We start from the raw sequence: 24,026 nt of genomic DNA, 5'->3' as shown, positions 1-24,026 counted from the left end.
AAAGCACAGTAAATTTAGGTCACGTCCAATTGTTAAACATTTAATGGCTAACATTTAATGGTTTGATCATTCCTGTTCTAAATTATGATCAAGACAAATACACACCATTCGATAGCTCAGAGCTGCATGTGAGCTAGTCACAATAGAGGTCAGAGGTATGAGAATGAAATGCTTAAGTGTTTCTAAAAAATTACAAAGCAAGTTCTGTTGCTTCTGCAAAGCCAAATCAAAAAGCAATGACAGGAAACAAGACAGAAAGCAGAGAGGAGAAAAGAGCTAAACATTTTGACAAATGATTTGTTGTCTCTTCACAGGCACCAGTGCCTCTGTTTGGTCCAATCCCTTATAAACAAATCTGTACAAAAATAAGATATAGACATACATTTTTTTTGCAATGAGATGGACACTGATAGCACACTGTAGAGCTTCATTTTGGAGGAAAGACCAGATCAGTCACATTGTTTAACAGTTAGTACTTTAGCTACCGTTTTTTGGTACAGGTCGACTTTCTCTTCCACAGTAACAGAAACACCCTCCCCCTAATGCCCCACACCAATGCAGCTCACAGTGAGATATCAGCTTAGAAACCACATGACAGAAATCGAGAAACATGCATAAGATGTACTTACAAAGTTTCATCATTCCGGAACTCGAGCACTCCATGGGTATCTTCAAAATCCTCTCCTCCGCCTTTGGCTGTACCTTCCACGGTTCTGTAGGGGACAACAACCATCCCGCGTGCCCCAGAGGTACGGAGAACCTTCACCTCCATGGTGCCTATGCTCTCACTCACATGCGTCACTGGCTCTTCAAAGGTAAAGATGCCTGCATGGTCATCATCAAAGATGGTCACAGTTGCAGTGGAAGGTATACCCAAGCACGCCAGGGTCTCCACATGGTTTGCCTCAGGGTTGTCTTCGGCGTTCTCAGAGTACACCTTGACATTGGTTAGGTGGATTAAGAAGTTTTCGTCCTCCTCGAAAATGTCGTCATCGATGATGCCTACTTTGATTTCTTTCTGCGTCTCGCCCGGCTTGAAGACCAACGTCCCCTCCGTGAATTCGTAATCGGACCCCGCGTTGGCCGTGCCATCTTCTGTTCGGAACTCCACGGACACAGTGTTGGTCAAGTCTCCACCCCGCCGGATGACGTTCACAGTCACAGTTCCACAGTTTTCAAGACACTGGTATGACCCTGGTTCGAAAAAGATTTTCGTGACGGGGTCGTTTTCTGCTACTTCCGTTCTGACCTCGTGCATGCTGACAGCTTTTCGGGCCTGGTCGGCAGCGTGTTTCTTCAGGATATTCCCAGCGCCCGTCATGAGTCTTGTGGCTTGAATCCGATAAAAGGCACGGCTTTTTTGCTGTTGGCTCAAGACCTGGTAATTGGCTAATTCTATCAGCTGCTCAACTTCCTTGTCTGGATGCTTCTGCTTGAGTTCCTTCAAGATTTTTGCCATATCCCTCCTGGTTTCCTCTTCATCCAGGTCTTTATCATCTACATCGAGGGCTAGGGTTCCATCTAGGAACTCAACGGCATGGGAGTTAAGCATCTTGCCATCCATCTCAATGTCTGCCTTGGAGGGTAGCGGCCTGTCGCCTTCCGTTTCGATAATCATCCCCCGCTGCTTCCCTGTTCTGTAGCGCTTGTACACATACTTGTAGAACAACAGCCTCCGGTCAGCCACCCACGCAAACAATACACAAATGGGGAAGAAAAACAACGTGAGCAGGCCTTCCCACACTTGGACAACACCTGGAGAAATGACCGCCAGGATTAGGTATAGCCAGGTGTAGGCAAATATGCTCCACGCTGCTGTGACAAAAAACACCCTCAGGTGCTTCACCTTCCTATTCTCGCCATCCGGCACGACATAGACGCAGATGCCAATGATGACGAACATATTGAACGCGGCGCTGCCCACAATGGTGCTTGGCCCAAGATCGCCGGCTTCGAAGCCGTGGCCACAGACTTCGATCACGGACAGCAGGATTTCCGGAGCGGAGGAGCCCAGGGCCATCAGGGTTAAGTTGGATACGGTCTCATTCCATATGCGCACTGTAGTTGTCGTCGTCTCGCCATTGGGCTTCTTGATGGTGATCTCCTTTTCTTGAGACGTGATGACCTCGATGGAAGCCATGAAGCGGTCCGCGATGATGGAGACTCCCAGGAACATGTACACCATGGCCACAAAGTACACTGTGGCCCGCGCCACCTTGTCCCCGAAGGAGGGATTCTGAGGTTCCCACACGGGCAAGATGACGCCTTCTTTACACTCGTAAGTTCCCGTGCACGACCGGGCCGTGGCGTTGGGAGGCTTGTCTTCGTCGTCGAGGCTTTCCGCGCCGACGAGCTGAATCTTGAGAACCAAGACCGCCACCAGTATGCCCAGCTGAAGACTGAGGGAGAAGAAAGACGAAAGCCCCGAACGCTGCATGGCGCCAACGAGATGTCAGTTTGCCGATCTTCCTAAGCCTCTGCAAGAGCAAGGGAAAAAAAGTGATAAAATGGTAGCAATGTATGACATCACCATTCTGGCATAACCAAGAGCACTTTAAAGAATGTCATTTCTGGTATTCTGCACTGTTCAAAGCACGACTGGCTGTAGAAAACCTCAAATCTTAGAAGCTCCTCTTCTGGTATGTTTCTATTTGGATCAGTACTCAGGATTTTCACTTGGTGTTAGGATGAGACCTGTTCAGTACATCACTTATTGCTTATATAAGAAGATCTGCCTACACACTGGCTTTGGACTTGAACAATAAAATGTTATTCTTTGTTATTCGCACAAGCTCCAGTAGCAGCGTGTCCTTATTTGCTTTCGAACGCAATTGGAGTATCTTTGCAATATGTTTTTGTATCTGGTATCCGGCTAACATGTATCAAAGGATTACTTCAGCATTCCAGGAACTGGATAATTGCAGTAGCACAACCAAACTTAACAAGATGTTGTATAAGCAGATAACGAAATTAGCATCTGAAAAACACAAAGCGTTATAAACAACGACAGCCGAGAGAGATTGGGTTTTAATATAAAATAATGAAACATTTCGTACGTGCAGATGCTCATTGTCTTCCTTAAAATTTAACCTGTTCTTTCTTCTTCCGACACACGGTAAGAAGATAAGTTAGAGAGCATAAAAGCTACTGTGCGCTTTGCTGTTCAGCGTGTAGCTCAATGAATCGACAGGACAGCGACCTCAGCGTCAAGATAGCTGCGGTATCTACAGTGCTTCTCCTTAGCGCAACTCGCCAGAAGATACAGCCCCGTTAGAGGAAAGCTTCAGTCATGAAATGTGGAAGTTAAGGAACTAAAAATAAAGGTTGCTATGCACGGGCTGTGATAAAAGCGAGACCAGAATCCGTAAAACCAGGCTCTTTTTAAACCATCTTGAAAGATCTATGGATCCGACACGTCCGATTTGAGAAAATAATTTTGAGTAAATTGAGTTCAAAGGTGTTTTTAAAATCAAGTCAAATGCCACAACACCTTATCACGAATTTAGAAATCAGCTGCATCACAAATAAAACAAATGCCCAGGAGCTCTTGTAAGAAATGCCTTGGCAACCTAGTCATTTAAGATATTACAAGTCCCGCAGAACAACCCACGCTTCACCTGACCGTTACGGTCTTGTCAAGTCTGCATGACAAACAAGAAAGCTTATTTTTCAACGCAACTTGTGTCATGTCGCCGTTATAACGATCGGTTGATCGTGTCTCTGAGATTTTCGGAACGTTTTCAACATATGTCGAAAATCCAAATTTATTAGGCTTGACTTAATTCCTCGACACAATATTCTGTAATATTAATTCGCGCACTACGAATGAAAACCACGAGGAAAAGTAGCTTGAAAAGACACGTTTAAAATAATCTCTTCACGTTGCCTCTGAATGAGATCTCCCTCTGATTTTTCCTTAGAAAATTAGGCTTTAACTTCAGAAAACAAAACAGAAACAACGCGCAGGTTATTCGTTTTACAAAGTCAAGCAGTTCCACCGGGCATGCACTTCGGCTGGAGCTAACTACTGAGCATAGCACGGTCACGTCTGAGAAGACACAGGCACCTTGAAACGAGAAAACATCAGCATACCTTTGGCTCCGAAATGCTAGACAGTTGGGGCTGAAACCAGTAGTAGTTGTGGAAGGAGCAGATGGACTATCGGCGCTCGCATTCGGTGGGGCTTTTTATATGTAGAGATCAGGAAAAATTGTCCTCTGCAAAGTAAAAACCAAGAGCCTTCAAGATTCCCATGCAGATTAGCGTTTCCACCAGCATGAGCTAAAATTGATGCTATCAGTGAACGTGCAGCTCTGAGGTCAATAAGGTCCACGGAGAATTCTTCCTCATGCTCCCCCCCCGAGTCTCTTACAACTGTTCAGTGCAGGAGAGCGACTGGGAGTAGGGTAGCGACCTGAGCGCGGCTGTGCGCCTTAAGACGGAGTTGTTACCCAGCTCCTCTCTCTCTCAGCTGTCTGCTGCCAGAATATTTTCCGATTTCCGATGGTTTCGCAGGCTCTGAGACAGGGAGAGAGACTAGACTTGCAATGCATCATGGCTCCCTGCCAACCCCTTCTTATCAGGAACAAGACCCTCCCACATAACTGATCTCCCTGAAAAGACTGAAACTTTCGGTTCTCCGCGATTTGTAACGCCTTTGAAACCTTGCCGATTAAAAAAAAACTGTTCGTGATACGTTTCTTGCACTTAAAACCCAACGTCAACGTGTAGCTGCCGCTGATCCTGAACATCTTTTAGCTGCTGTTAAAAGTGTCTTTCTAGTTTAGATGGGCTTAGAGTGCCCCAAGTAGTGCTGTGTGCTGATGTGATCAATTGTAACAGTTCAGTTGTTACAATAAAAGTTGTTACCAAAACTATTCTCCCAAACTTTGAAATATCTATTCGTAGAATTATGACGTTTAAAATATTTACAAAAAAAATACACGCGAAAACAATTTTATGCGCATGGTATAATTATACAGTAAAGCTGGATGTTATGCTGGCTGCGCTTTTGCAAAAAGCAGCAGTTGTTTATGCCGAGTCTTGTCTTAAATTGAATATAGTAGTTTGTGTTCAAAGTTGTAAAATTAGTAGGCTACTGTATTACTGGACTGTAATAAAGTTGTAGTACAAGCGTCGTACCCAGTCACCGGGAAACCGCAATGTAACGGTACTGATTTCTCTCGCAGTACGTACGGTACTGTACGTTAAGCGATGTGTAGAGTTTCAAAAATCAAAAAGACCCTTTTTACCACAACTATACTGAATTTCAAAAGCTGCTTTGCAGTTCCTGAAATACTTTCAAAAGATGTAAACTATACGTTGACCAAAATAACCTTTTATAGAGCGTTTAGGATCGTAAATTAGAATTTGATCTCATTGTCTTGCCTGGCACAATAAAGGGATAAAATCTAAGTATGAGGCAATACACCGAGTGCTTCTAGGTCCTTCTAAATTCCATAATATCTTACTTACTCTAATTGCAGACATAGAAAACGTCTTGGTACTAAATTAAGACCCCCAGACACACACACACACGTATTGAATTCATCCCATGTAAACATTGAGAGACCTAATTACCAGATGAGCAACCACCTACAGTAGTTGTCTGACAGATCAAAGGGCAGTCCATCAAGATATCTGCAGTGTGTTTTGATTGGATATTTTCTTGGAAACAGGCACCATTTCAATTAATTGTTATGTAATCTTTTTTAATCTGCATAAGCCTTAATTCATTATAATATATCATGGTTTTCCTTTAATTGTTTTTCACAAGACAAACACATTATCATGATAATTACAATACAATATAGGCATATGGATATGACACATTAAGTCACTCCAAATGTTTCATCACTTGTAATGTAACCCAGAACTTCATTAACATTTAATGTACCCTTATGCAGTATGTTCGCACATAATTTTATCTCTTTAGTTTACTGTACTACATATTGTAACGCAACGGGGGCTCAGGCGGGCGCCCTTGCCGCATCTGGTCGGCCCCTGCACCGTCCGGGGCTCGAACCCGGGACTTCCGCGTCTCTCTGCAGCGACCTAGCCCCGTGAGCTAAAGAGAGATCTCTTCACAGCCCAGTAGCTGTGGTCCTGCTATCACAGGGAAGGGCGGTGACGTCACCCGCTCTGGTACGCCGGCTCTTACACAGCGCCTGTCGGCCGTAAGCGTTACACTCTCCCCCGCTTAAATCGCCGTCCCCGGCGAAGGGCTATCCCGCCCCGCTTCTGACACCAATGTAACGCAACGGGGGCTCAGGCGGGCGCCCTTGCCGCATCTGGTCGGCCCCTGCACCGTCCGGGGCTCGAACCCGGGACTTCCGCGTCTCTCTGCAGCGACCTAGCCCCGTGAGCTAAAGAGAGATCTCTTCACAGCCCAGTAGCTGTGGTCCTGCTATCACAGGGAAGGGCGGTGACGTCACCCGCTCTGGTACGCCGGCTCTTACACAGCGCCTGTCGGCCGTAAGCGTTACAATATTTTATTTGGTATTCTGACCAAAGAAATATCCCAGTTTTTGCTATTTCAGCTTTAAAGGGGCAGAAACATTTTTGTCACAAAAAGTGAATATTCCTACTTAATTTCTTACTACAAACAGTAAAGTACTGTAATTCAAATTTTCTGCTGTGCATTGGAAATATTCACAGCAGTAAAATAGGGCAAAGCTAAACAGCAGTACTCTCCAATGTTGCAATGTAATGGAAATATTTGTACAACTTGCAGTTCAGAAGGAAACTTTCCATCAAAAGATCAACTCATGATTTCTACCTGCTCATAAACAATTAAAAACAAAAAAGTAAACAAGTCACATTCCAGAGTTTCAGAGAACCAGGCTTTGCTCATTTAAAGTCTGTGGCAGTAAAAGTGTGAATTTAATTGGCAATATCCATATACAGTACAGTGTATGTTAATACAACCACTTTAAAACAATTGTAATAATCAGAACTGAAATGTAGCCCTTTTCTCATTTAACTCAATTGATGCTCTGGAACATTGGTTGTCATCCTAATTGGGCTTAATGATCATTTACATTGCTTGCTTTGTTTTTCATAAACTTATGAAAGAAAACAGCTGTGACGATTTGACAAATATTTTAATTGATATTTATTTCTGTCTATAGCGGTTGTTCAGGCAATGTACTGTAGATGACAGCAGGAAGTCAGTGGAAAGGATTAGTGGTCGGCCTATAGCTCCTGTTGTACTGGAAGCCTAGAAGGCAGAAAGGTGGAATATAACCTTTATCAATGGAGTGTAAACTGGTTAGTCTCACCTGCTGTAAATCCTTAGTAGTTTACAAAATCTATTTTTATTGCTCCATTTCACAAAGATTTCTTATTGTGCATTTAACACATCTCAAAAGTATATGTTTTGCAGCACAAAAATGAGCCCCTTAACCATTGGGTTGTACAGAGAGGAAAAATGTCAATGATGAGGACCACCTGACAATGAGTCGATTCAATCTGATCGGGAAATGCGATGGTTTGGAGATCACGACACTTAAGAATTTCTGTGCATGTATAATATACTTAGACTTGTTGTGATTACATTTGTAAAGTTTGCGATCAATGTTATATAAATATGGCAAAATAACAAGCTTGTTTTCTTCTCACTCAGACTAAACTGTATTAGTAACAGTCAACATTGGCTATAACAGTAGAAAACATTATTTGAGGCTTTGAGTAAATTGTTGATGTTCATAATGTACTGTATATAGTAACTCCTGTTTGTATCAAAGCTGTCTAAAATGATGCACAGTATTTATAGTTAAATACCTACATACTTTAGGTCTAAATTATATCTACTGTATATACTGTATTAAGATTTCTAAAATAGTAACATGTCTTTTAATATCTTTGTGCCAGTTTTCCATTGCACTTTCCAGGAGAATAAAAAACATTTTACTAACCTCTTGATACATCAACAATGAGAAAAATAAACCAAAGTTGGTTAAGGAAGGCAGCATATTGTATCAAAAAGATACATAGCAAAAGATGGTACTGCATAATGTGCTCTCAAGACCTTGGCAACAGAAAAGGCTGCTGCTCAATAGATTAACAATCACACACTTATAATACAGGTATCAATAACCAGGAGTAGTTTAGGGAGACCTCAAGACAGAACAGCTTCATGGCTGCATGTACAGGTACAGTATATGCTGACCATATTATCACAGACTTCTAATCAATGATATGCTTTAAAGCTGCAATGCAGTGCCATTATTCAGCAGCTCTGTTCCAATGAGCCTAAATTGCAAACAATCCATCAGCCTGGCCAGCAGGCAAGATGTAGATTTCTATAAAGTCACACTTCAGTGATGGGGGACAGAACATGGTCACTGGTGAAACCCACCCGTTAATGTCCCACGAGAAAACGGCCCATGTAATTCAGAGGTTAGGGTTGCATTACTAATGTAAGAGCTTAAGTAACAATTTAATGCCAATATTAATTATGCTATTAATTATGAGTATACATGTATTCCTATATTATTTTCTGTTGGAGGTGTCTCATGCCTTACTGACCACTCCATAAATATGGTTCATTAGTGAAGATCTTAAATCCACCTGCTGGACACTTGATGAATTGCTCCATTGAGGAAAACGTTAAAACACTGCATACTCTGTAGGTTTAGCCATCACATACTGCAAATGCATTCGAGTACAGCACTAATGTATTTCCCCTTGTGACTTTTTCTCATTGAGTTTTGAGATACGTTTTTTGGACTATTTAATTTGCAGCAACAGAGTATGTGCCCAATGGAAAAGACTTGATTTGAAAACAGCCTTGAGAACAGAAAATGTATTTTTCCTCTTCTTCATCATTTGATTACATGTTTGGTGTTGTACAATGAGTTAATAACCCCCATTTGGCATGCTCAGTCTGTCCTTTGCTGATTAGATTAACATCCCTCAGTCAATTCCTAGCCACTAGCTACACAGTACTTCCTGTCATAGGGCAACTGAAGGCTATCAGGGTCTCTAGGGGTCAACCTTGAAGAACAGACTATGCCTTGCCATACACCCACACAAATTTAGGCTCGGGAGAACTGCTGTAGTTTCAATGGTACTGATTCTGTCTCACAAAGTTCTTGCGAATGACCGGTGAGACTGCTCAGGTAGAGTTTTAGCTGAATTTGTGGAAACAACAACCATTAGCCTTCAGTTGGGAGTTGAGGGTGAGTTGCTGGTCAACAGAAAATGGGTCTCTTGCTACTTTTTAAAAAGATTCTTGCTCCTGTAACTCGCCATGGCCTGTGAATGTCAGTCACCCGACCACCTGATCAGTCTGCTGATCCCACACTTTGTTAGATGTGACGTGGTCAGAGCGAAACCTGCAGCAGGAGGACTTTCCGATGGAAACGATGAATCGTCAATTCTCGCATAATGACAGAGGAAACAGACACTTGTCGCACTGTGCAACTTATTTGGAGGCCATTTTGGATTAGTTGTTGGTTAACTGTACTGGGAAGTTGCCTTTCTGCTCGGGGAAAATCATTCTCCTTCAGAACAACAAAAAAATAATAATGAAAAGGGGTATTGGTACAGTACAATTATGTCAGTATTACAAATCATCTTACTGTACAATAATCCATACCTTTCATCTGCACTGCATAAACCTATACACTCTATTGCCAGAACATATTTCTGAATGAAAACATAGCATTCCTTTTAAATCCCAATCAAAATGCAGCTACTAATTAAGCACTGTAATTACATGCAGTAAAGGGGGAACAGCAAAAATAAAGAAACATCATTTACCACAAACAAGTCTTTTAATATCTTTTAATACCTCTCTTAATATCACTGTTAAGATATCTTGTGTGATATCTAGACACCCATTTATCTTATAACCATGCTGTAGTTGATAGGACAGGACTTGTAATTCATAGAAGTGGAATTTTCCACAGGCTATATTTATATATATAGGAGTATTTGGATAACTCCAATATCCAATGGAACATATTTTACTACTGTTTCTCTGCCACTGGGTCATGGATACTAGAGGTAGAGTAGCTTTTGCCTTTGAGCAATTATTGTGTCTCCAGCAGGTATCAAATAAGACAAATAAATACTACCTGTCCTATGAATTGAAATTTTAATATTCAGTATTCCTCTGTTACAATATCTCTTCTATAATTTGCAATCTCCAGTGCAGTGTAATACATAATAAAGTTACTGTGCATCCATGAGGAGTATTAATCAGGAGCAGTTTAATTACACTGCTTCTTTTAATGTCAAAATACACTCCAAGATTCTTTTTAAAGATACTTTTTAAATGTTTGTGGTTATGTGTTTGTTTATTTATGATAAATATGTGAGGAACCTTTTATTTAAGAAGAAATGACATGGGGAATTGTACTGGTGATGCACAATGCATAGTGTTTCATGGATTTTGAAGGCATTATGCAGCATTAATTTGCTTTGGCTGTACAGTTCCAAGCTGTCAGGTTTTGGACATATTGTAGAATAATGATCTTAGAAAACCCAAAGTATTGAACTGCACAGTGCACACATTAGTATATGGAAATGAGAGCGAGCTGTAGGTATAGAGCACAGTATTAAAGAAAGCAAACATAAAATCTTTATGCATAACTCCATGTTTCACTTCAAATATAAGATTCCTTGCCTTTTATTAAAAACAGAAAACTAAAAGAATAATAAAAAAATTATCAACTATCATTAAAAGAATATGAAATAAGTAACTCTCCTAATTGAATACAGAGATACAGTATAAGACTAATTCACCATACAACAGTGGGATTTCATGTTTTATCACAACAAAAGAACTTAGTTATATGCCACCTAATTATGCCAGTAAGAGTCAGGTCCCCATAGAGTGACAGCAAGCTCAACAGACTACCAACCACAGAACTGCATCATGTTAGAAGCTCAAGTGAACATTCTTTGAATTATGCTCAAAAAGACAGAGATGAAGAGTTCAGCTCTCATTCCAGTACATTTCGACTCAAGGTGGATTCAGAGACATCTATTGATGCAGGTCCAGTTTTAGAAGGGCAAGAGTATGATCCTGAATTTGTCAGATCTTCAAAACAGAATACAGTACAAATACAGTAACAGCATTGGCCATATCTAAGCCTATTCTTTCTACTACCCAATCCATAAAACAAAGTCATTTGACATCTTCTTAATGAAGGAACTCACAAAAGGTTCTGTGTGTTCAGTCTGAAAAAAAAAATGTGTGTCTTTATTAAAACTCTGCTTTTCTTCTTGAGATGAAAAACATGACACTAGGCCCCAGCAGTCATGTTGAGTCACCACAGTGCAGTGCAGGCGACGTTCACCTCAAATAACTTCACAGTGGTTTTTAAGTTGATTACGGACAAGAGGCTGGACAGCCACTGAAATGAACTTGTTCCTTTAGTCAGTGGTATTTTTCACTATCAATTAAGATGGGTCATGGTGTGTAGAAATCACACTTCCTAAAAAAGAAAATTAATGGAAAAGAGTACAAATATTTGACCTGTTGTTGTCAAAAATGAAGAGGTGACTTGAACCATAAAAAGACCAGAGGGTCACGTTCATTATTGTATTATTGAGCCATGTTCTGCATTTCAAATGTATGAAAGCTGTAGATTGGAAATAAAAACCTTTATAGCTAAAATGGGTATCAAAATTAAGAGTAGCTTTTAAAAAAGTATATATTGACTCCTTAAACTTTCAGATCAGACCTAACTTCAACCTAATGAGTCCTCAGATAGTACAGTGTTTTATTAGTATCTCCCATCACTCCCATCAGAGGCCTCTCTGAATCAAAATCAGCACGGTAATATTACTGTTTCTGTATGACTGTGGTAGCCTCGTGCATGTCCACTGTACAAAACACTAGTTTGTTTTAATTTAACTGGTGGGTACAGAACATCATTAACACAAAGCATTAGGAGGACCCTCACACATGCAACATGTGCATGATAATGTCTATGTAAATCGCATAAAGTAACAAAATAAAATAAATCCAGGGCATCTTAAAGACAGTATAGAAAAAAACATTCTTAAACTTCAAATTATTCCAGACAATAAATGAGGTTCAGAAAAGGTTCAAATCCTAAGTGAGACACTGCAGTTGCATCTTTGAGCAAGATACTTCAACCAAATTGCTCCAGTAAAATATCCTGCTGTCCAAATGGAGCAAATGGAAGTAGCTTTGGTTAAAAGCACCAGCCAAATAAAATTAGCAATTCATTCTATTTTTAGGTTACGAAAATACTGGCAAATGCACTTTGGGTGTTTTTAACTGTTGGAGTGGGGCTTCTTTATTACTATTACTTTAGAAAGCACACCACTACGATGTCACACAATCACAGTGGGTTAGCAGGCGCACGTCACCACTGGTTTTGCAATCATTACGAAACATGAACCCCAATAGTCCCAGCTGAAGACTTTCTGCTGTTACTGAAGTTCATCTGTAAGAGAGCCACGGAAAAGGATAAAAGCCATATGAGGTCAATCATCTCTGATACTGGCGTTCTTGGAATTGCTAAGATTGTACAGTCCACTGCACAGTATTAGGAACAGCATAATTACTGCGTCTGCAGAGCAACAGATTAACTCAGTACCTAATTAAAGATGTATAGAAGGAGGCATGCCTAGAGCTTGATGTAAGTTTTTAAATGAATGTATGGGGGTCAGGATTCTCAAACTGTGGAGGTGAAGAGAAGTTTTATACACGTTCCAAATTCAAGCACTTGTCATGTCTTAAAAAAAGGAACTACTTCACTAATGTTATTGGAAATAACACAATATTCCAGCACTGTGCTTAACACAGGGATAGTGTTTATTTTCTAATATTTATTGAGCGAGTATTGAGCAAAGTAGAACACTGAATGTTGCAAGAAGGGAGATTGTTAGAATTTGTACCTTTAACGCTCTCAAGGTTATGTAAGCATTCACGGTATTGAGTTAGAAAGGATTTGAATCATGTCTTATAGCTGCCCCTCCAATTTCTAAACTGAGAATTGTGTCCCAGGGTGAAACAGCTGCCATTCTGAGCCTGCGTTCAAATTGTGATTAGAGTTGTGCGATTTGTGAGTCTTCAGGATGTGATTTTAAGTTTATCCTGCTATACAATATACTCAATTAATAGAGGAAGTATTGTATGAAGATAAGAAGAGCAAAGTCACTATTCACATTCATACTAAAATACCTGTAGAGGTAGGATACCATCCCACTAATACAGAGAACGTAGATAATCCTCAGGTACAGATACCTCAGTCAAGCAATTCTTCAGCCCCCTTCCACTGTAAAGAAATAAAAAATGTCCTCCTTTTGGCTTTTACAGACATTCCCATATTGAGCAGTTACAATATCTGCAACCTCGGCAGGCTGTTTCAAGCCGAGATGCACATGACCAGTGGGTACCAAGTTAGAGCTGAAGATTTCGGGAGCTGAGTAGCCATTAACAGCTCAAATATAATTTAATTTGAAGTTGTTTCTCCTCTGTGTAGATAAAGAACATAAGTTTAAATCTGTATGGCTTGCTAATACTAAGCTTTTTAGTAATACAAAAGCAAAATTATTCAATGGCCAAGGTTTGCCTCAGAAATCTAAAGCTTCTGCACAGAGAAACAAAGCGTTCCTTTGAAAACCCGCATCGAAATGTCAGGCAGCGAGCACTTTGCTTCTGCAAAGTCTTATTGAGGCAGACGTTTTTTGTCAGAATATACTGCATATACTGTAGGGAGAGAGCTTATTTATAACAGTTGCTGACAATCCGCAGCTATTGGCAAAATTTTGGCACAGTAAAAATTAGCATTATGAAGTATTACATAAACTAATATTGCTTTAAGCCATTACAGTCAATCTATTGATGAGAGAAACAGGGTGCTGTAGAATTTGTGTTGTGAAAACTCCACAGTGTTTTAGTATTTTTTCTGCTGAATGAGCATTGCAGTGGCTAATGTCAGAGCACAACTAGAAGACATTCAGCAGGGGGAGCACACTGCTGTCTCTGAGCTCTGAGCCAAGGACCTTGAAAACACAGAATGACCTTCATATTTCTCAGGCATCATTATACGCTGAAACAGCTTTTATAATCCATTTACACTCAGTGTCAAGAAATGAATTTGTTATTATTCCCTCATTGGAAAAAAAACCCTCTTTATTCAGACGTGTAGATAGCTGATCTAGTGGTATGTTTTTTTCTCCTTTTTTTTTAAACATGCAGATTGTAGTATGCTTTATGTGTTAACACCTATGCTTGTAAAACATAAATCTGTGACCTACTGTGAATTCCTGTTATTACTCTCCTTGCAGAATTTGAGAGGGCTTGAGAAGAAAAATTTGTGATGGGAATACAGAACTCAGGATATGTCTACAGGACAGTGGCCAAAGAAAACATTTTCACCGTTCGTTGCTTTCAACACCTGATTAAAATTGTGTTTAATGTCACAAATGTGTTCCTTCAAAGCTATGAAATAATTAACACTCTATCAGCCTGGATGAGCTTTTCCTAAGAGCAAGACAGTGCAGCCATATCGCAGGCAGGTGCACCCAGATGAAGGGGTGGGACTCAGTGTGGCTTCCCCTAGGTTGCAGAGACCACCCTTTTGAAAACAACCCACAGTATAAACGACCTACAGGTGATTACAGAAATTATGTAAAGTTTGTGTTATTTTCAAAAAGGAACACACAAGAAAGTTAGGCAAGACAGGACACTGAATAGTTAGTGACTGTTACAGTAGTCTCTCTAAACAAAATACCTAAGGGAACAAGCAATTCAGCTCATGAGCTCTTGGGTATATCTACATTTCCACGTGCATATCTGAAATAAAGATTGCTGAATAGTTGTTTGTGTTTACATTTCATACAATTCTATTTATACTGGGATTAAACAGCTACTGCATATGCCGTTAAATATTGATTGTTTCACAGCTTTGCAAATGTTTTAACATTTTCCACTTCTCCCCACTCACCTTGCAGCAGAATGATACAAATGATATTCAGTGCGATATTTTACACCATTTAGATAATATGGACTTCAGAGGAGGAAACAATACCAAAACAATGATAGGGTATTTCCAGTGTCCCTTCTTGCGTTTATATGGACTAGATGAAAAAGTGCTTAGATTCATATACTGTACACACACGTCTACGATATGAGCATATACAAAAATCTGTGCTTTAAATTTGGAAGCCATTCCACTTACTGTATGTAATGCCCTTGAAATAGTCCTTGGCAGCAATAGCCTGGCAATTTTTTTGATCACCATCCATACATTGTGTGTAATGCACAGCACCCGAGGAACAAAATATTTTAAAACGGAAGTGAATAATAAGCTATAAAAATATTCCAGGAGACAAGTTAAACAGGGACCGCTGCTTTTTAACTAATCAATATATTGTGCATTAGCTAAATTATGCATTAGTATATTTATATTCCTTCAGTCTTCATATACAGTACTTTCCATTTAATAATACGGATATAAATATAACTGTATTTGACCTTACAATAATGCATCGAAAGGAGCAATTAGGATTCTTCAAAGAAAGGTTCAGTATTAGCTGCTTCTACAGTATTAAACATTTACAAAGCAGGAAGAGGAACAGCAACTAACTCCTTCCTAAGTGTACCTGAAATGAAGCTGTACTGTACATGCTTGATGCAGGGTCTCCAGAATATTTAGAAATAAGACTGTGAAGGTGATATACTGTACAATGCCACAAAATATTGACAATGCTACAGTAACGTTAAAAACAATATTTAAACTTTGTGCGCTTATATACAGTAATATATAATTATACATAATTATCTTAAGGTACTACTATTACTTTGTAGCTTTTATTACGTTTTCAATTTCACTTTGAGATTTTTCATGTTTTTTAATGATGTTTGAGGTCCCCACCACCACCTTTTCCCATACTGCCAGCAAGATATTTTTTGCCAAGGAAATATTAAATCTGACTCAGGGCAGTGGAGAGAATGCTAGAAGCTTATGAAAACCATTTCTCCGCATGGCAAGCTCCAAGCTTACAGTAAGCCCAACAGGATGTGATTCATCATTGCAAGTAAAAGGGAAAACAATTTGTTTCAGTATTAAATTTCTTTTTTTTCTATTCCAAAAAAGTTTAGGAAAATAATGCAGCCACACAGTATTTTATTAATTCAGGATCCAATTCATGTTCCTTCAGTATTTGACAAGCTTTCATTTTTGTTACTTATTTATACATTTTCATGCACATGTTCTGAGGCAACGAAGATTAGGGCTGTAGCCCTTTTGCTAACTTTCTGGGATTACAGTGGTCAGAAAATATCAAGCAAAAAGACGAAACTACTAAAAAGTAATTTAATCTTGTGACTTAAAAAGGGATGTATGCTATTAATCAAAAATCAAAACGTATTAAGTTTACTGGGTTCATAGCAGTTGTCCAGCCCATAATGACAAGATTCATTGAAGAGCACAAATTCATCTTTGGAACAGCTTCATTCTGCTTTTTAAATTTCAGTGCTATGTAGCTGGTTTCCCCAAAAAAGTGCAAAACAAGCTGCTACTCACCTCTGTGTAGTCCCTGCAGATCTGTGAAACTGGGTAGGAAAAGGAACCTCATATAGTAACTTCACTACATTTAACAGAAAGACATGATTTGAGGTGCTTGTCCTACAAGTGTCTCTAAACATGGTTTGCATAGCTGGTCAGAGCTTATCTCCCCCTTTCTCAGTCTGCTTCCATACATGGACCTGTTCCTAAGAGTTACTCCAGGCTGTGGAAATGTTGCTATCTGGCAGCTTCTGGCCGAACCAGCACATGAAAGATAACCTCCTCTCTCTGGCTGGTACTTTCTTGTCGACAACAGAAGCGCCAGTTTCCCAGCAGGATACTCCACATGTGCCACAGTTATTTTCCCTTACACCCACAACCTGCAGAAGACACTTATGGCTATTAGCGATCTCCCTAGAGCTACAAATTGTGTATTTTTCTTGTGCCATCGAGAACCATTTTATTCCTTTATGCTCAGGAAGCAATGGCCTGGGAAAGGACATTATTATCCAGAGTCAGGGTACTGGACATCAGGTGTCCAACACCATTTAATCTCTTCACTTAAGCTCCCTATGCATTTTGTTAACCATGTCTTCTTCCCTTCCAATGAGTTCCTCTTAATGCATGTCCTGAAGGGCTCTGTTTGACCCCTCCAGCTCCTCTTCAGGGCCCATTTCCAGTGTTGCAAAGTGGCAACCGTGTAAAAGTGACATATCAGCCAATCACAAACTGCTCCTCCACGGGGCCTGAAGGCTTCGAGGTCATTGCTAATGGCACTGATGCATGAAGGGGTGTATTCAGCACCGTGGCAAGCAGTAATGATTTCTCCCAGTTTGTGTATGTGTGCATATGTGAAGGGTGAAAAAGAATATTACTGTGGCAAACTGATACAGGAGAATTATAAAATGCCTCTGTCATAGCTCCCAGGTCTTCTGCAGAGCAGAAAAGCAGATTCTGAGCCCTGCAAAGGTACCCTGTAGCAATCTTGACACTTTTAAGGTCAGCTTATATCCAGCAGGTCAGTTTAATTACCAAGCCCTTGGTTTTATTCCTTTTGTGAAGCATTAAGAAGTCTAAAGTTAAAGAAACTTTGGGTAAGATACTGAACTGGCCCCATCAAGCTTTCCTTTTTTATATCACACCTTGAAACTGCTGACAAACATAACATTTAGGAGTTTAAATTGCAATTTGCAATTACAAATAATTATACTGTAGAATACAGCTACAAATATCGCAGAGGACTGCTAAAACCTTCTCTTTTTCTAAACATACAGTGGTATCTCAAAGGATCATGCACAAGTAACCATGAAACAATACAACAGCTATCTGTTAACAGTTAATGCAACCCAAAGTAGAGTACAAAATAGTAAAATTATGTTTATAACAAAAGTACAGAGTTTAATCCCAATACTTAATTTGGAAACATTGCTGTCTTGCTCCCACAGCAGTCATGATGTGGTGCTCTGTACTGTAGGACTATTCATATAAAATATGAATGAGGCACGTACTGTACATTTGATAGCAGAATGAAACTTTAATTTCATTGAACAAATGAGTACTGGAGCTGTTTTGAAACAATAGTTCGTTTCAGTTCTATAGAACATTTGTATTGAGCAAGGTATCTAACAAAAGCAGAGATTTGTTCTGCAATTGGGCAAGAATAACATTATCTTTATAACATAATAAAACTATACATTTAAGACTTGACAGCCCTGATCAGAAGTTATTTTAGCTGGAGGACTGTACTAATACAGGGCTGAAATATGATGTTCATTGCTTTTCAACAGTATACCATCCTATTAACTATTGCAAATGGGCTTTAACATTTGCAGAGCTACGCTTGGATTATATTTCTTTTGTCGAAATGCAAGGTCCATCTATTTCTTTCTCAGAAAAGTGGTTTCTCCTTTGGGGTAATCATTACGTTGTCTTGTTCTTCTAAAAGGAACGATAACTTTAACAGATGAAACGGAAGGCCTGTCAGTTCTCAAACTTAATGTCAGGCTCAATATCTTTTCTCTAAGAAGGCTTGCAAGCTAACTGCTTCATAAAGGAGAGGTATTGATTTTTATCAGCATTGTACACACTTCAGACCTCCTCAGTTAGTTCCAATATTCAGCAGCTAGAATAGAGGTCTAAACCATTGAAGTCCTCAAAGATGGGCTGCCATGTTCGTTTTGTTTCCAGGTGCATAGTACCAGGGCAAAGGCAGGAGCAGTTGGCCAGCTTAGCAAACTCACATCAGAAAATGACAGGAGGGCACAAGTGTCCCAGGGACGGGGAGTCTTGTCATACAACAGACAGCACTTGCAAGAAATGTCCAGTTTCCAGAGAGCAAAACAGTGCCTGTAAAGTTTGTCTCCAAAGCACATGCCATTCTCTGAAACTGTTTTAAAAATATTTTATTAGATCACTGTTTACAGCATGCATTGCTAAGTAAAAAAAACAACTACGTTTTTCCTCCATCCCTCAGTCCCCCTGAAAGCATCGGCGTTCATGCATGCTTCTGACTCGGGGAACATTCTCCCTAATCGTTCAGCTGGAGAGCTGTTTGAAAACAAAAACTGGAAGAACAAGCAAGTCCTCGAAAAAACATTGACTGCCGATTTGGAAAAATCGATAGCAGGAAACAAAAATGGATTTTTGCTATTAAAAGCAATTAGGAGGGTCATTTTAAAAAGGACCCTCTTCCTCAATGGTAAAAGATCCTGTCACTACAAATCAAACAACAGATTCGTTATTTCCTCCAATTGGAGTTTCATTAATGGTCCCAGTAAGCGACACAATCTGCTGAACAGAAATCAAACGGTTACATAAATTCACACAGTTGGGATAGAAGAAATGGGCTTTTGTAATATTTCAAAATGCTTTCAGGCATGGTGCAACTAATTAGAAAATAAACAAACCACGATCACTAGGGAACGTTGCAACCAAAGTATGGCTCTCCTTTGCACAAGAAGGCTGTTCTCATGCATCTGTTGAAGACATATAGAAGTGTAGAGCATTCAGAGCATTAATGAAATCTAACAGAAATGTTCTTCCATGTGCAGGCGAAAGACATTTTCTAAACTAATAATAATTAAAAGGTTGAATCTAAAGTACTGGAGCTCCAGGCTTCCACACATTCAAACCAATCTGTACAATCTGCTTTCAACTTGATTTCTTTATATCACTGGTTTCCTTAGTGCTGTGGCTTTTATGCAAATACTTCATGCAGGTTAATAGGGTCAGTGGGATATTCAAAATTATAGGGCTGTCAAAAGTGCATTTCAGCTGAACACAACTAGGCATTACTCGGGCTTTCATTATCAAGAAAAAAGAAAACTGCAGTATAATTCAGAATTCTGGAATAAGACCTGTTAACCAATTGTGAACCTCATACAATTCTGTTTTCTTAAAATATGAAGACCGAAAAATGTGGCATGAAAATCTGGGTAACCGTTTTTGGACATTAGAGAAAAAATACAATAGAGAGTGTCTCACATTTGCCGAGTCTTTAGGACAAGGTCAATTTACACCTACAGTAAGTGGTAAAACATTACTAATATTTAGAAATTTATATTCTTTGTTAAATATCATTTAATTTGGAAAATTAAAAAAGGAAACCCAATCCCTGTGTTTTTTAACGTTTCACTTTATAAAACTACGTTTTTATAAATATATGTTTATAAGTAATGATACTTTTATCTTATGAAGAGCATTTTCTGTGAACAGGAGCCACTTATCTGCGCAAAGGGCTGTGGATGTCTAAAAGAAGTGGCCCAACCATGTTGTTGAAGTTGATACACTGCCTTCCTTCCTCTGATTGAGAACCTTGGATCAATTATTTACTAACTAATAAGCTCTAACTGTCAATCTACATGTTCGAAATGGTCACTTCTCATTTTTAACCTTTCTTATATTTATTCATAAACAGCAGTGAAACAGCAGTAAAAATCAGATTCTAAAATAGTTTGACACCAATGCACCCTTACGTTATAGTTCTTCCTTAAAGGCTTAATTTATACATTGTTTTATTATTATCCCTGCTAATTAATTGTCCAGCAAAATATCTGCAAAAAGCCTTTAAAAACAAATGTTCCTCACCTTCAGCATCGAGAAAAAAGTAAAAGTAAAACAATCATACAGCAATTGTGTCAAGTAATTTAAACAGCAAGAAGACAATGTCAGAGAACACAAAACAGGAAATGTATTAAAAACACAAAACACAGATATATTCAAGACCAGAAATCTGTTCTGCGCTCTGCAAAGGATGGACAATTATTTCTATCTAAGGCCTGAAGTTTTTTTCTGTAACTAGACAGTTGGAAACACATTGTGGTGTAAATACCTAAACTGTATCTCTAGACCTGGATAGACAGTGATCTGAACAGTTTTCATATAACCTCTACTCCATCCCTTTCCTATGAAAGCTTTAGGGATCAAATGTCATGAAGATGAACCCAAACAAGAGGACAGTGAACTGTTTGGTTCACCTGTCACGTTTAGCAGTGGGTGCCTTTGTGATGGGAAAAACTGGAAAATAGGACACAATGCACATAGTCGTGCACTCACACGGAGTGGCTGAGTCTCCAGCATTGTCTGAGATTCACCTGGAATTTAAAATTAGTCTCCTATCTCTTGTCACATGCACCTTGGATGATTTAGGATTTCTTAAACTGGATTTCCCCCACTTGCTCTCATTACTCTTCTGAGTCACAGTAGAGACATTAGGAGAAAGACTGAGGGAAAAAAAGTAGCGGGGATGTGATATGTCAATGCATTTACGCATGGGAATTCCAGCTTAGTACCAGATTGTTTCAGCTCATTATGACATAAAGCTATGGGGATTGCCATCTCAACTTGAAACCTAAAAAATCTACAAACAGTCGAGTTACAATTACTGTAGGTGGAGAATGTGTACTGTACATAATCAGCATTACTCTTCTGGACATTCAAAAACACCGCACACCAGCTACCAGGACTGCGTATTTCCAAAGTATCTCTTGATGCAGTTCTTCACGAAGAGAATCAGTACAACACGGGAATAACTGGACACTGTTATTTTGCCAATGAGAGATTGAGCAGATTATATCAGTAAACCAGGGATCAATCGCCGCTTTAAACGACATTGGATTGTTAGCACTGCATCCTAAAAAAGGTAATGAATTCCTTAATGCAATTTGCATTTTAGCAACAATAACTGAAGTTCTGTTATAAACAACTAAAACAAATGTGTTTCTTGACACACTTTAGAGTTAAATAAGTAAAGCACAACAGTATTGTGTTTTTAAGTGATGGTTTTCACACAACAATTGTATTATCCTGGGGAAAACGTTTTTGATCCAACATTTTTTTCTTGAAAAGTAGAACTGATGGGAGAACTCGCTTTAAGTCCTTATTCTCTGCTATTGGCAAACTGTGGACAAACCACCCACTCACAGCACAGAACTGGCTCAGTTTGCTTAAAATATTACAGCAAGGCCCCAAGTGCCGGGGAGACAGGTGTGACAGGCGTGTTCAGTGACTGAAAGGTTTATTAGAATAATTTCATAGCAACTTGACTCAATAGACGTTAAGTTGTAGAAAACGACTCAGGTGATAAGGTTACAAACAAAAGGATTTACAGTATTTCATCTGCTGTAGTTCGTTTACTAGTTAACTTAGTGGCATGAATTTCTCATCTAGCAGTTATGTAAAACATACTGTACCAGGGTATCTACTTCAACAACATGGCAGGATAGTTTGTTCCATTCTCCAACAGCCCTTCTGTATGTGTAAATATGTGCCTCCCGTCCTCGGCTTTAACTGTTCGCTGAACACAGAGTAAAATATTTACATTTTCTTTATCCTAACATTATAGGTGATATATGTGATTGGGGGACAGCTCCTAGAGACACATAAACACCTCACATCTCAGATATTTACACGCTTTGTGTAAATAAAAGTCTCTCTTGATTACTGCAGGCATTGACGCAGAGATTGCAGATAAACACAAGAGGAAAGATTGGTATTTACAGAGGAGCCTGAGGCACAGTGACATTTAGACACTCTCCAGATTACCAGATGGTGAAAGTGTGGTTGGTGCTACAGAGGACTGGCTTAGAAAACACCCTTTGTCCAATAAACCATGGCAGGCAGGGGATTGAGCACATCAAAACACATCAAGTTACCTTGAGCAGACGGACAGATCAAGCAGAGAGCAGAGCCACAGTGAAATAAACCACTGGGTACGACTCCAGATCATACTTGTTGTGTCACATTCCAAGAAGTGACTGTGAATGAGCCTGTTCAGAAAGCTCAGCTATTGTTAAAGCAAATTCAGATAAGCCCTGCAACCATGACTATGGTGATACAGACATGAGTTTTCCAGTTCAAACAATTGTCTTGCTTCTGGATACTATAGCACCCTTCTTTTGGATATCTATGAAATTAAACAAATCTACATGTCTATGTATTTAATTTCTATGTCATTATGTATCACAAGCTGAGAAACATGCCCCTCTGCATGTTTAATTGTGGAAGCTGTCAGCTGCTGCAATATTTTACATTGAGAATGATGTGTACTGAATCAGCAGGCTTACCTCTGATGCCATACAGACATCTCAGCACTTGTACAATCATACTACTACCGCCTTCTGACATACAAAACCTTTGTCTTTCCCTTGAAGATGCTGAAAATCTCCATCACGCTCTTCTGTCTTCCTGCCTGTTCTACTGAAATGTTGAACTCCCATCACACTCCATCAAAAGGCTCCAGCTGGTGAAGAAATACAGCAGCCAGAATCCTAACTCATACTGCACAGCATGAATGTGTTACTCCCCACTTGGCAACACAAAGCTGCCCTCTCATCTGGTTTTGAATCTTATCCAAGATTATTCTCTTAACTCACTGAGCTCCCTGTAACATCTGCCCTGACCAATAACAGAAATTAAAGGATGTTTTAAAGGCACTGCTACCTAAGTTCTGTGGGCATCCTGAGACCTTGAGTAAGAGAACATTTCATCCCCAAAATGGCAAGTTCCTCAGGCTACTGATGAAATGACTTTTTGTTGGCCGCAGGCTCCTTCTGGTCACTCAGCAGAATTCTTCCAACAACTATCAGGTTTGGAATTTGCAAATGAGACGTGGGAAAAAACTCCGACATAACATGATTTATCCCCAATTAGACTGACTTAAACTTTAATGAGACTTTTTTTATAAGTTTTTTGCATTCAGTCCACAGCCTTTCAGGAGATTCTGTTGCAGACAGCTGCCAAGAAATGAGGCAAACGCATATCTGCTTAATCTGTCTTTACCTTGTTTAATAAACCTCCAGTGTAACTATTTAAACACGTAGCTCTTACAGGTGACCAATTAGTGATTTCTAAAATGCAGGTGGGATTTACACTGTCTCTGTCACTCCTATAATAAGCTGTTCTAATTAACTGCTTTAATTGGGCTGCTTGGGGGCCCAAATTGCCTGAAGTCCAGACACCAGGTCATTGCAAAAATCTAAATGAGGAGGACTCTAAACCCAGCAGGGATAAATGATCATTTCTAACCTT

At 39.6% G+C, this 24,026-nt stretch overlaps 1 protein-coding gene across 6 annotated transcripts in view; it reads right to left on the bottom strand.

Moving 5' to 3' along the window:
* Positions 1-23,238, bottom strand: part of LOC148646067 (sodium/calcium exchanger 1-like) — a 175,385-nt gene extending 152,147 nt beyond the window's left edge. For 3 of the 6 annotated variants that reach the window (XM_088609983.1, XM_088609988.1, XM_088609989.1), the window contains exons 1-2: positions 16,518-16,668; positions 630-2,477 (exon numbers count right to left, since the gene is read on the bottom strand). In XM_088609983.1, coding sequence (XP_088466109.1) covers positions 630-2,437 — 1,808 coding nt within the window. In that variant the 5' untranslated portion in view covers positions 2,438-2,477; positions 16,518-16,668. Of the gene's footprint in view, positions 1-629; positions 2,478-4,092; positions 4,516-16,517; positions 16,669-23,062 lie in introns of those variants that run through there. The other 3 variants (XM_088609986.1, XM_088609987.1, XM_088609985.1) reach the window with 3 other exon arrangements.
* Positions 23,239-24,026: the final 788 nt, after the last annotated feature.

Source organism: Lepisosteus platostomus, chromosome 17 (genome assembly GCF_059453375.1).
Source record: "Lepisosteus platostomus isolate fLepPlt1 chromosome 17, fLepPlt1.hap1, whole genome shotgun sequence".
Lineage (NCBI taxonomy): Eukaryota > Metazoa > Chordata > Actinopteri > Semionotiformes > Lepisosteidae > Lepisosteus > Lepisosteus platostomus.
Note: the sequence above shows the minus strand (reverse complement) of the source record. Positions and strands in the feature narration are given on the sequence as shown.